The 14560-nt window shown below is 38.9% G+C and overlaps 1 protein-coding gene across 1 annotated transcript in view; it reads right to left on the bottom strand.

The window, feature by feature from the left end:
* The window catches only part of HAO1 (hydroxyacid oxidase 1), a 56801-nt gene extending 44007 nt beyond the window's left edge, over window positions 1-12794 (bottom strand). The window contains exons 1-2 of the mRNA XM_003905057.5: window positions 11744-12794; window positions 5946-6097 (exon numbers count right to left, since the gene is read on the bottom strand). Coding sequence (XP_003905106.1) covers window positions 5946-6097; window positions 11744-11880 — 289 coding nt within the window. The 5' untranslated portion in view covers window positions 11881-12794. The remainder of the gene's footprint in view (window positions 1-5945; window positions 6098-11743) is intronic.
* Window positions 12795-14560: the final 1766 nt, after the last annotated feature.

Genomic DNA, 14560 nt, shown 5'->3' with positions numbered 1-14560 from the left:
AGTATTTACTTTGGCCCACATATTGTTGCCCCAAACAGTGTTTTAGGGAATTTTGATTTATTTGCCCACATTTAAAAACCAGGAGATTGTACGTAGAAATCAAGATTTCTGGCTTCCCTTAAAATTTTGGAAGATTTGGCAGCCCCACATCCCTGCTCCCTTGGGTCATCAAGAGCTAAGATGTGGCTGCCCCCTTCTGATGGAACACGAAATCTCAGATTCGCTGCAGTCTCCACCCAGGAGCTTGCACTGTTGTTTCGTTTGTTTGTGTGTTTGTTTGTTTGTTTCACTTTCATCTTTTTTTGGACATTTACATTACAAGCCTGGCTCCTAAAGGTACCTTTTTCCCCCAAGGTTTCTGCATAAAGCTTAAAATAAAAATATTTTTAGCAAAGAAAAAGAACAATTTTTATTTCCACTAAGATGAAATGGAATATTCTTTACTGAAACTGAGTTTTTGTGTGTGAAAGATAAAGATTTTGGGGACTTTGGGCTCTGAGGAGCAACTAAAGATCGTATATAAGCATTTCTAGCATTTATTTCATGAATCCTCACAAGAACTCCTACAGGTGAGAGCTCTGATTGAGCAAACATACAGGACATCTATGATTTGTTGTTTATCTGAAATTCAAACATAATGGGCCCTCTGTGTTTTATTTGGTAACCTTGTATTCATCATCATTTTGAAAATGAAAAAAGTATAGCTTCATTGGTCACTCTACAACCATGTAGCAGTGTAAAAGAGTAGTGTTCAGGCCGGGCGCAGTGGCTCACACGTGTAATCCCAGCACTTTGGGAGGCAGATCACGAAGTCAGGAGATCAAGACCATCCTGGCCAACATGGTGAAACCGTGTCTCTACTAAAATACAAAAAATTAGCCAGCCGTGGTGGTGCAAGCCTGTAGTCCCAGCTACCCAGGAGGCTGCGGCAGGGGAATCGCTTGAACCTGGGACCCAGAGGTTGCAGTGAGCCGAGATAGCACCACTGCACTCCAGCCTGGTGATAGAGCAAGACTCCGTCTCAAAAAAAAAAAAAAAGAGTCAAGTTCAGTCCTCAGTCCCAGTTAATAAGGTGGATGTGCCCCACAGTTGTGAGAGGAAGGGCAGAAAGGCCCTCGAAGTTGAACTCTGAATAAATCTGGAGAGTCAACTGGGAAAATGAGACTATGGCACCATAGCAATTCCCAGAACTTTCTGGAGGCCCATTCTAATTACTCAGGCCAGACCATTGCCTGTGGACACCAATGGGTTTCACTTACTCTCACTGACCATGCTGAGGGGGACACTTCAGAGAGATTGATAACTAACCCCTGTTTTCTGAACCTGGCCCCAACTTCTCTTCCTTGCTAGGGTCTAAGTCCTTGGAGACAGGAATGCTTAGGGGCCAGATAATTAGGAGGGTAACAAAAAAAATACTCCACAACAAGTTCCATAGATTTCACCATATTCCCAAGGATTGACTTGCTTGAGAGGATTTCCATATTCTTTCTGGGAATGATGGAATAAATCCAATAATAACTTCATAATTCCATGTAAATTTTCTCAGTTTTCATAAATAAATCTCTGCCAAGTATGAATATTCTTACACTGTTACTTAAATTTGCCTATGGCTATCTATAGCCTTCAGTTAGCTATTATCCTGGTTTGCATACTTCCAGAAGCCAAAAATTACACAGAGATGTGAGAGCAAGTCATCTTATTTGGAAATGATCTCAGTGAATTGAAGGAATGGGGAAGTGAGAGAAGAATGGGAAGGAAGCCAGTAAAAGAGGGTATGTTCATGGGTAGGCAACTACTGTGGACAATGTGATTCAATCCTTCCAAGGATGAGTGGGTGACCATATTAGAAAATGCTTCCGTTACCCTGATCAAAGAGAGCTGGGGTATTTATCCACCTACTGCTGTACATCATTAGCTAGGGAACCCTCTCTCCCATTCCCCTACTTCAAACACACCTATCCATGGGCTCATGTTGCAAGAGATAATGTCAGGCAAAAAGTGGTAGGTCCGATGGAAATGGGAAGTAAGACGGGAATACATCCAGAGCGCAAGCACCATCTACTCCAGGCATTCATTCTTTCCTTGCAAGTAACCCTCTGTCCCACAACCAAAACACACCTGCCAAAGAGCACTCTACTATTAGCTGATGACCGTCAGCTTTCTGGATACACCTAAATATTAAATAGACTAATAACCTAATGGTCTTTGAAACATAGGAGAAAACTTAGAAACCCTGGAGAAAGGTTTCTAGTACAAATACAGAATAGAAACTCTGATGTTGCTTCCCTGATAGGAACCCAATGGAGGATCCTAGATTTTTGAGGGCAGCATGTGCACACTTCCATTGCCTTCTCCAGTTCCTCTGTGATCTCGATGTCACCACCCTCTCTTTGTTCTGCTGGATCCACCTTATCCAAATGTCTATTGTGTAACTTATTCTGCCGAGGGGCCTGTTTTGCATGATTCTAAAACTATAATTACTTCTAGGGGATCATAATGGGCTTCTCCTCATGACACTTTATAGGACTTTCTGAAATTAAAGCTCTTGCAAAGTGGTAAGGAGCCCAGATTCTGGAGACAGAATACCTCTATCTGAATCCCATCTCTATCACTTATGAATTGTGCATCCCTAGGCAAGGTTATTCATCTGGTGTGTGCCTCAGTTTCTCCTGTGTAAAATAGGTTTAATAATATGACCTATTTATTTGGGCTGCTCTGAGGCTTCAATGCTATAATACTCATAATGTACTTAAAATAGTGTCTGGAACATGATAATTGCTTTATAAGTGTGAAATAAATCTAAGGGGATAAGACTGTAATAAGCACTTAATATCCTCTTATGGTTACTTCTGAAGGAAATAGTCCTACTTACACTGTCAAATCATAGTTTCTAAAGAAGCTTTCTTTTCTGCTTTCTTCTCCTCTTTCTTCTCAGCCCAACTCCACCAAGAATAAAGACTGGTCTTGGAACCATCAGAAGTGACTTGGAGAATAAATCTGTCATTGACGAGCTATGAAGAACTGTTTTCTCTGTAACTCTAGCTACTTGCCCACAAAATGGGGACAGAAACACCTGGCAAATATCAAATAAAGTAACATGTGTTGATATGGTTAGGCTTTGTTTCTCCACCCAAATCTCATCTTGAATTGTAATCCCAGGTGTTGAGGGAGAGACCTAGTGGGAGGTGATTGGATCGTGGGGGTGGTTTCACCCATGCTGTTCTCATGATAGTGGGTGAGTTCTCATGAGATCAGATGGTTTTATAAGTATCTGGCATTTCCCTGCTTGCACTTCTCTCTCCTGCCGCTATGGGAAGAAGGTCGTTCCTTCCCCTTTGCCTTCTGCCATTGTGGTAAGTTTCCTGAGGCCTCCCCAGCCATGTAGAACTGTGAGTCAGTTAAACCTCTTTCCTAATAAATTACCCAGTCTCGAAGAGTATCTTTAAATCAGTATGAGAAGGAACTAATACATGTGGTAAAAATAATCTGCTGGTTCCAGGGTGCCTTACTAAGTGAGCTCTGTTTTTTGCCTTCTCTGCTTCCTTTCTTCATTTCCATTCTCTTCATGGTCCCTTGTTCCTTTATCTCTACTCTTTCAAATCTAATTTTTATCATTTCCTCCCTACAAAATAATTCAAAGAAGAGTTTATAAGATTGAGCCAAAAATCAGAAGAGTATAAAGTCAGGAGTAATCTCATCACTTATAAAGAAACATTTGTAAATTGCGATATTTGAAACTAAATGTATTTTAGGACCTGACTCTCGTTTGCAACTGATTTCTTACAATTTTAAATTAAAATATCATTCTATGTTATTGCACTCTTCCTATAGTATAATTTTTTAATTTGATGCCATTTTTATGCATCATATTTTTTGCAAACTATCTCTAATTATGAGATGTTTGAGTATTTTTTTCTAGTTATTCTCCTGCTAAAAATAAGAAGCATGAAAATCCTTGCAGAAATGATTTTTTTCCTCAAAAATCATAATTATTTCCTTGGAATTCCTAGAAGAGAATTTTTAGCATCCCATGGAATTTACATTTTTAGAGCTTCGATATACAGTGCCAGATTATTTTCTAGGAAGATTATTTCACTTTACACTTCTCTCAACACTGTTTGAAAATGCACGTTTTCGGCCGGGCGCGGTGGCTCACGCCTGTAATCCCAGCACTTTGGGAGGCCGAGACGGGCGGATCACGAGGTCAGGAGATCGAGACCATCCTGGCTAACATGGTGAAACCCCGTCTCTACTAAAAAATACAAAAAAACTAGCCGGGCGAGGTGGCGGGCGCCTATAGTCCCAGCTACTCGGGAGGCTGAGGCAGGAGAATGGCGTGAACCCGGGAGGCGGAGCTTGCAGTGAGCTGAGATCTGGCCACTGCACTCCAGCCTGGGTGACAGAGCGGGACTCCGTCTCAAAAAAAAAAAAAAAAAAGAAAAGAAAATGCACGTTTTCTCCCTAACCTAATCATACTGCCTGATCTTAAAATAAAAATTCAATATCCAGAAAATAAAACAGATGGTCATAATTTACATGTCTTTGCTTATTAATGAAATTGAATATTTTTCATATGTTTATTGGTTACTTTTATGTCTCCATTTGTAAATTTCCTATTTATATCTTTTGTTCATGTATTTCTCTTTGTCCCTTCGAGCAATATATTATTTTCTTCTTCAAATATAAGGGCTTTTTACGTGGAAAGGACATTAACCCTTTACAGTCTCATATTTTGTTTTCCATTTATTTCAGTTTACCATTTACTTTTTATTTTCGTTGAGATTTAAGAACACTAAAGCCTTAGTTTTTTGGTGTTCATTTGTTTTCTTTTGTTCTAAGGTTGTTGCCTATAGTTTCAAGCCTGAAAGGGCCTTTATGATCTTGATTTTGTATAGATATTAACCCATTTAGTATTTTCCTTTTTTTTCTTCTCTCTACTTATGTTTCAGGATTACCATAGACAAAAGACTGGGGCCCCAAAGCCACTTATTTGTGTGTGGTCCTAGAATTAAGAAAGCTGCTAAGTCTGTCCAGCAAAACCTCATTGTGCCATTCTGATATCCCTGACAGAATTTTATGTCAGACATTTCAAGAAGGGAAGTGAATTCACAAGATCCTTAATTCTTAAAACTACAATGTTTGAAAATATTATGTAGTCGTGTTATTTTTCTGCCCTGCTTAGCATCAAAAGAATTCATTTCCAACTTTTGTATGAGTTTCTGAAGCAGAATTTGGGGAGATTTTTTACTCTCCATAGCTTTTCAAATGTTCACAGTTGCTAGAGAACTGGAAATTAATACATTAGCCCTAATAAAAGATTTCTTTACATCTTATTTGATTTTCTCATCACTCCCTCCTAAGGCAGCTGGAACTGCTCTACTAGGAATATAACTCATCCATAACAAAGAATCATGATCCAAAACCATGGAAGAAAACACAACCAACAGCGTTGCTCCATGTACTCTTTGGCTGTGAGAACAACTTTTATTTGGGGGAAGCAGGAGGGTTTTGAGATAGGGTAGCCACAGGGCTGAATTCCAATTCTGTAACTACCTAGCTGTGACCTTGGGTGAGTCTACTTGTCAGAGATCCATTTCCTGAGACAGTACTATTAATATCCATAATATAACCAACAGTTACTGAGCCAGAACTTTGTATACCTGAACTAATTCAATCCTCACCATAACCCAATGAGGCAGGTACAGTTTTTGTCCCCATTTTACAGCCAAGGAAACCAATGCAGAGAGAAGGTATCTTGCCCAGTCACACAGCTGGAAAGAAGAGGAGCAGGACATGCAAGAACAAGCATTTTGATGATAGAGTCTATGAGCTTAATGTTTCTGAGTGTAAAAACATCAAGGAACACGTTTGCTTGGTGCATTCAGAGAAGGAAGTTGATAAACGTTAGCCCCCTTCTGTCCCTGTGGTGACAGTCTTCCTCCTACCTCGCACAGTGGCAAGCTCGCCATCCACATGAGCCATGCGCTGCATGGCCGTGGCCCCCACGCATATTGGCATGCTGACCCTCTGTCCTAAAACAGAAGTCGACAGATCTGTTTCAGCAACATTCCGGAGCATCCTTGGATACAGCTTCCATCTAGAATTAAAAAATAAATAAATAACATAAAAGGCTTTAGAGTTTCAAAAATATAACCAAAACTTTGACATTACATTTTGGTTAAAAAGAAAAAATATGATTGGATTTTTTCCCAACAAGCAAATGACTTTACAAAGCTAATGGAAAAGAGGCAATTTTACTGTTAGGATAGAAAGTTGACAATTAGAGGGTAATTAATTTCCCAAGCAATTATTTAAGTATAATTAATATATAATAGTATTCACTCATTTTAGTCTGCACTTTTGTGAATTTTGACAAATGCATACAAATGCATGGTGTAACTACCATCACAATCAAGATCTAGAAAAGTTCAATCATTCCCAAAAATGTCTCCATTTTCTTTTGTAGTGAAACTCTCCCCAATTCAATCCCCTGACAACCACAGATGTATTTTGTTTTTGTCCCAATAATTTTACTTTGCAAGAATATCATGTAAACAAAATCATACAGTATGTCACCTTTTGAGTTTGGCTTCTTTCACTTAACATAATGCATTAGAGATTTTCTCATGTTGTTGTATGTATCAATAGTTTGTTCCTTTTGGTTGATGAATAGTATTCCATTGAACAGGGGCACCATCATTTGTTCAATCATTCCCAAGCTAAAAGACATTTGGAATACCTCCAGTTTGGGGCAAAATTCTAAATAAAGCCACTACAAACATTCACGTACAGGTTCTTGTGTGAACGTAGTTTTCATTACACTTCCCCAATCTTGAAAATCAAGATGGTATACAAATACGTAGAGTTTAGAGTTTAAGAAGATATGCTATGTCTAGTTTGTCTCCTTTTTATGTGATCAACAGCAGCTTCAAGCAATTACTTTTAAAATTATAATTTGATTTCTTCAAAATTACTGAGCTATATGCTGTATTCATTAAAGTCTAATGAAGAGGGAAGGTTTTTTTATTAGTTTAACTTAACACTTTTCTCAAAAATGTTATTTGACAAAAACTGAAATTTGGGAGTTAAAAAGGTTTTGACTCCTGAAAATTATTTTAAATGACTGTTTCTGTGCTTCTTCTGTGTTGGAATGAAAATTACCCATAAACCAGCAACCAAAAATTCACCAGTAAGATTTACAGGAGAACTAGTTCTCTTTCCTCCTGTTAAAATATATATCTCCTGTTTGTTTTGATTTATTATTCTCCTCATTACTGCTGATTAAAATTGAAGAAAATACAGCCCTATTTCTAATATGCATCAGTATAATAAACATGTTGTTCAGGCACACATATATATCTAACCAGCATTCACCTAGTATTACCTAGCTTTAACTCTGCTTCCACAAACAGCATGACTTTTTAGTAAATATAGTGAAGTACGATATAGTAACGCAGTAACTTGAAAACAAAAAAAAAAGAAGAAGAAAAAGAAAAAGCCCTTAATTGAAGTGTACTTCCTGTAGCGGAAGAAGAAATTCTGCCTTATGGTGCTTTGTGGAATAGCTAAGGGTCTGTAATCTAACCCCTCCTCACATAATAAAGTAAAAACATCCAGTCCCTGAAAAGCATAATAAAGAAGTTTTACTGTGATTTCTATGCTATTCCTTTGAACATCATAATTGTCATTATTTTATGTCACACCACATGCTCTGTTGCTGAAAGTCTTTTCTTCTTGACGGACCCTCACAGCATGATTCTTTGATCTCCATTTTGAAGGGGGAGAAGCAGAAGCCTTGAAGAGAGTTTTTATTACCAATCATCTCTAAGTGTGTTATTAGAATGAGAGAAAACGATCTTAATAGCAGCCATTGGCAAGCCAGCCTTGGAAGGCATTAATATTTACTTAGAGCTAGAGAAACAATGAAAGCTTTATGAAAAGAACACACAACGCTGCAGGGCAGCAGCTCTGTGTGTGTGTGTGTGTGTGTGTGTGTGTGTGCGCGCGCGCGCGCGCGCCAAAAGGGACATTTTTAAAGGTCAAATTCCCATTTATAAAGCAAGGCTAAATCCTTCCATCTCCAAACAGTGGCTTTATGCTTGTCCACTTGGTGGCGCAGTCACTTTAATAACTGTGGGTTCTTACTTTCCTTTAAACAGTATTTTCTGTTCTGAGGATGTTACAGAGGTTTGTCAACCAATGCACAAAACGTAATTCCTACGTAAAATTAGATAAAATCAATGGAATGGGAACATGCATGTTATCTAAAGAGTCCTCCATGTTTTGATATTTTTCAAATAGTAATAACAGCAACTATGTCAGATAGCTCACTAGCTTTCCAAGCCTTGCCCAACCCCACCCCAAATTTAAGTAACTTTCCCACAATCATACATAAAATAGCACCTCACCATTTTCTCGGACTGTGCTCTCCTGGGCCTCCACTTTGGAAAATAATAAACCGTTTTCAAAGGATAGAAAATGAGATGCCAGAGTAAAGGAAGTGGGGTAAAGATGAGAATCTGTTCACAGGAATTTTGGCCCACCCCACACATCTAACAAGGGCCTCAAATTTAACTTATAAAAAATCAAATGATATACACACTCCTCACAAAGTAGCTGCCCTGTTGAAGGAAGACACCCGTGCCTCACCCAGCTTTATAACTGTATGCTGTTTCTGAATCACACCAACTGAACATTGTGGGTTCATGTTTTATAAGGTGTGTAATACTATAATATTGCATTCCAATTTTCTCCACATTAATTTTTTACTCTAAACAGTTAAAATATATAAAGCAAAAACACCTTATTCACCTGTTGTGGATACTAGATAAATGATTTTGTGACATTTATGCCTATGAGAACACAATGTCACTGGTAAGTTTATATGTTTATATCACTTCTCAAATATTAAAGTGAGAGAATGACATCACTTTTACCTATCTGTTATTTAAAAGAAAATGACGCAATCTTCAGTATCAATAGGTGACGCAGCAGAAAAGAATTTCCTTTTCTGAAATCATGCTGGCTTCTAAGTGTCCAAATTGTTGAATTATCTTCCATCAATGATAATTTCAGGAAAAAAAGCTATGACACATGTGAAGACCATTGTTAAGAAGGCTACTTTGAATAAATGTGTAAGAGAAACAAATTACTGTTCTTCCTTGAATTAATCGCAATCAATTCCAGCCATGCAAAATGTAGCAAGTTGACATTTGCCCTGTTTTGTTATAACTGCAATAAGAAATTTTGTTCTTCTGGGTGGTTCCATTTATCTGTCCTTTTTAACATTTTTTTTCTATTGCCACAGTAATATTAAAGTCTCAAGTCTTACCCAAAAATATCTCCAAGCAACTGTTGGGTGACATGAGTGGCCCATGTCCCCAGAACTCGAAAATGTGGTTATCAGAGATGAGTACAGAGAAATAAAAGCTGTCACTGTGAATGACCTTTTGTTGTACTTGTGAGATGGGGAGGTGTATAAATTTTGTAAATGTGTTTGAAATACTCTGACCTTGTATCACAACGGGTTATCTGAGGTTTGATTGTTTTGCACTTTTCATTAGAATCAGAATGTGAAATTTCAGGTTGTTTTCCTTCATGCCACCAACCCAAAGTCTCCACAACCCTGGCAGAAATTCTACTCTTGGTTTCACATGACCAGCTACATGATGCAGTATGAGGAATCAAGGGTCTCCTAGCAAGTCACAAAGCAAAAGAGGAATTGAGATATTAGCTAGGTAACAACCCCTAAAATGTGTCGCAATAAAAACTCAAGTAGTTGATAATAAAATAGCATCAGCTGTCCTCCAAAGAAAGTTGATCAATACTTTTTTTTTTTTTTTAATTTAAAGCTGAACAAAAGAGAATGATCAAGGTTCCTGGGAAAGGTGGCACTGCAAATTCATTTTCATTGTCTGTGTCCTATCCCTAAGTTACTCGCTACACACATAGGATGGGAATACTCACTGGAATACCATGTAATTCACATAAGGCATGAAGCACTTTTCCAGTTCACAACTTAGAAGTCACCAAACTTTCTATGTCTCCCAAAGTTTCTACAATTTATAGGGTTGCATAGGTGATCCATCTGCCTTGGGGCGTCCCTTTGCATCCTCTCTGAGACCTCCACTTGGCCAACTATTTGGGGCCCATTTTGCATCAATTCAATCCAACAGTATACTGGAGGTTGATAGGCATCCAGTGGAACGTAAGCTCCTATGGACAGGAACTTTGTCCGGCTCACTGCTTTTTCCTCAGTATGTAGTACACAGTGTAGCTCACGGAGACTCCTAATTAGCCCTAGTTAATTAGCTAGCATGGGACAAAGGGAATTAAGAAGTGAGGAAGGCTGTGTATACATGAAATAATCACTTGAGCATTGATTGGAAGCCTAGCAATGCTGAGACACTAACCATATAAATCTGTCAAGGGTCTGAAATTTCCTTGGTTGTAATAACCTATTTGGGTTAAGGTGTTTTCAAGAGACCACTCATAGGCAAATTTTGGTGGACAAAGTTAATGTTGGCCCAAGAAGGGGCATCTTCCAAGAGCAGAAACTTTTAAATGAGTCCAAAATAGTAAATAATGGTGCAGAATTTTAAGCCCCTCTACTCTCAGTCAACTTCCCTTCCCCTGACTTCCCTGGCATTTGTTGAGCTCATTTGGGTCCCAGGCAAAACTTGAGACAAAGTCAAGGCTTGAAAGGATTGGGGAGAGGCCCTGTCCTTCACCCCATCACCATTTTTAGTCTCTACATGAATTTGTGGGTGAATCAGTGCTGCCTACCAGAGGCTACCTTGGCCGGGATGATTTTATTTCTCCTAATTTAAATATAGAAAACTGATTTTGAGTGATTTTGTTGTAGACTAAAGAAGAAATCAGGGAGGAAAGCTGATTGTCTCCCCACTGCATATTTTCTGCCTTTTTGTCTTTAATTTATCACCATCAGTGAGTACCCACAATACTGAGTCCCTTTACTAAGAGCCATAATGTTAGATGGATGAGACTGAGTGGAGTGGAGTGAAGGCTCTCCTGTCTTGCTCCAGCAAATAAACCATTTTTTATAACTCAAAAAAAAAAAACCCTTTGAAATGATTTTATTTCTTGTTTTTATTACAAACAGAAAACATAAACCATGTCACCCACCACCTTGTGCTTTGAAATATGAAAGTCAAGGGAAAACTAATTTGGGAAGAGAGATGAAGTGCTTTGAAGGAGAGATGAAACAGCAAGGTTGAAAGATTAATGCTACATAGACAAATTGAAATCTAAAGTGAAAGTTTAGACAACAGTGATCAAAATGAATGATAACACGAAAAGCCAGCAGGGAAAGAACATTTGAGCCAACAATCCAATCTGGTTCATCCGGATAAGATGGTTATCTGGCATTTAATGCTGTTTCCTACACCATGAACATAAGCACTTACTGTCATACTAAGAAAAAGAAAAGTCATCCGAATTTATCGCTATTTTTATATGTAGTTAAATTATTGTTATCATACTTCCAAGTGAAGTTAACATAGGGTTGACTCTTGCAGTCAGTTGTTCAAGATTCACAGGCTTGGAATATTTTTTAACAATTTAAAGGCCCAAGATTTCTTACAGCCCCAAGAACTTTCCCCTCTCTACCAAGCCTAAATCTGAACAAGTAATTACACACCACCAACGTAAAACTAGGAGATCTTATTTTGGTACAGTCTTTGTGTAATTTTAAAACACGATTTAAAAAAAGAAATTTTCTTACCTGGAAAATGCTGCAACATTATCAGCCAAAGTTTCTTCATCATTTGCTCCAGACCTATAATAGTCATATATAGACTTTGGAAGTACTGATTTAGCATGTTGTTCATAATCATTGATACAAACTAGCCGGGGGAGCATTTTCACAGGTTATTGTTATCCCAGATGGAGTTTTTTTTTTTTTTTTAATGTATTGCTTTCTACATCCTCACTGTTCTGTTATTTGTCAATTATTAATAGACTTTTGCCAAAGTTCAGATTTAGTTCTCTGTTGCTTACATTTAGTGAGCAAACATTATACGCTGAGCCTTTGAAATTTCATTTGTAGGCTATCTTCCAAAGAACACCGAAGTCACACTCTGCCAAAGAACACCGAAGTTGAGGTTGGGGAGGCAGCAGAAGGTGATGATGTGTCTATCACCTTAAAAAGGGCAAAGGAATAAGTAAAAAATTAAAGACTTAGAGGAATACCTGTATGAAACCACTCTTGGTTCAGTTTTGCCTAAGGCTGCTTCTTACACATGGTCTGTGCCTGTGCTGTTTGCTTGATACCCAGAATGGACTGCCCACCCATTTTCTTTCCACATTTGGATCATGCACAAATCATATAAACAAGAGCTTATGATCAGAATGAGGCATCCATGAAATACCGGGCATCCATGAAATTCAGGACTTCTGTACAATATAATATTTAGCTGATTACAAACATAAACATTTGGCTTTAACGTGGAACATTAAGGCCAAGTTTACAGCTAATTGTTTTACTCATTCTATATATTTCAGGTTTACAACATGATGTTATGAGATACATATACATAGAAAAATGGTTACAATAGGGAGGCAAATATAATATATCATCTCACGTATTTACTTTTTTGTGTGTATGACAAGAACAGCTAAAACTGACTTATTTAACAAAAATTCCTAATATGATACAATTTTATTAACTTTAGTCCTCATGTTGCACATTAGCTCTCTAGACCAGGTGTCCCAAACCCCCCAGCATGGACTGGTACTCGTTGGTGGCCTGTTAGGAACTGAGCCGCACAGCAGGAGGTGAGTAGCCGGTGAGCAAGCATTACCGCCTGAGCTTCGCCCCCTATTGTGAACTGCACATGCGAGGGATCTAGATTACGTCACTCCTTATAAGAATCTAATGCCTGATGATATGAGGTGGAACACTTTCATTCCAAAACCATCCACCTACTCCCACCACCTGTGGAAAAACTGTATTCCACAAAACTGGTCGCTGGGTGCCAAAAAGGTTAGGGACCCTGTTGTAGACTCACGCATCCTACATGTCTGCTATTTTGTATCCTTTGACCTGTATCACCCCATTTCCTCTTCCCTGCTTCCCACTAGTGGTATTCACTCTCTCATTCTCTAGCTCTGTGCATTTGAAGTCTTTTTAAAAACAAAATGCCACCTATAAGTGAAATAATGCAATAGTTTTCCTTTTGTGCCTGGCTTATTTCACTTGGTGTAATGTTCTCTGGGTTCTCCTGCAAATGACAGGATCCCCTTCTCCTATAAGGCTGAATAATATTTCACTGTGTATATATCTATACATTTTCCTTACCCATTTGTCTCTTAATGAGCATTAGGTTTCCCATTAATTCTTTTTTTTTTTTTTTTTTTTTTTTTGAGACGGAGTCTTTCTCTGTCTCCCAGGCTGGAGTGCAGTGGTGTGATCTTGGCTCACTGCAGCCTCTACCTCCCAGGTTCAAGATATTATTCTGCCTCAGCCTCCCAAGTAACTGGGACTACAGGCATGTGTCACCACGCCCAGCTAATTTTTGTATTTTTATTTAGTAAAGATGGAGTTTCACTATCTTGGCCAGGCTGGTCTCAAACTCCTGACTTCAGGTGATCCAACTGCCTCGGCCTCCCAGAGTGCTGGGTTGCAGGTGTGAGCCACTGCACCTGGCCTACCACTAATTTTTAGAGTCTTATCTTGCTCTGGAGAGGGTATAGGGAAGTGCTATTCCAAAAGACCTATGGTCTCAATCTATAATGTCACTCAATTATAGAACACCTGGGGAAGATTCACATTAGTAAGACATGCTCGAGAAAGCAATGATTGTAACTACAGTTAGACCTGAGTTTCAATCTAGGAGCCTCCACTTAAAGCTGTTGCCAGCTATTCACTATCTAAATTCCAACCACCTACAACTGTAGGAGATCTTGCTCTTGAACTTGGAGCCTGTTTATCATAAACGTAGCCTGCCAAGTAGTATAGCTCCATGCCCTGTGGAACAGCCCTCAAACACAAGCCCAAGAAAGTTGGTGCATTAAACACCCCAAATTTCTCATTCTTCTGGTGGGATTACTTCTAGGCTTACCCTTTACATTGCGGGTTTCATTTGCCCACAGTGTGAGCTGGTTGATAATCTACATAATCTATGCTGTGTTGGCTACCTTCCTTTTTTTTTTTTTTTTTTTTTTTTTTGAGATGGAGTCTCGCTCTGTCGCCAGACTGGAGTGCAGTGGTGCGATCTCAGCTCACTGCAACCTCTGCCTCCCAGGTTCAAGCGATTCTCCTGCCTCAGCCTCCAGAGTAGCTGGGATTACAGGTACATGCCACCACACCAAGTTGATTTTTGTGTTTTTAGTAGGGATGGGTTTTCACCATGTTGGCCAGGATGGTCTCCATCTCTTGATCTCGTGATATACCTGCCTCAACCTCCCAAAGTGCTGGGATTACAAGCATGAACCACTGCGCCCTGCCTGGCTGCCTTCCCTTCCAATCAGACTTTCTTACTCCTCATTGGTGCTTCCTTCACCTCCCAGATAAACTCCTTGTGTTTGAATGCTTGCCTCT

The sequence above is a fragment of the Papio anubis genome, chromosome 16 (assembly GCF_008728515.1).
Source record: "Papio anubis isolate 15944 chromosome 16, Panubis1.0, whole genome shotgun sequence".
In the NCBI taxonomy this organism is placed as follows: Eukaryota; Metazoa; Chordata; class Mammalia; order Primates; family Cercopithecidae; genus Papio; species Papio anubis.
The sequence above is the reverse complement of the archived record's forward strand: the minus strand, read 5'-3'. Positions and strand labels throughout refer to the sequence as shown.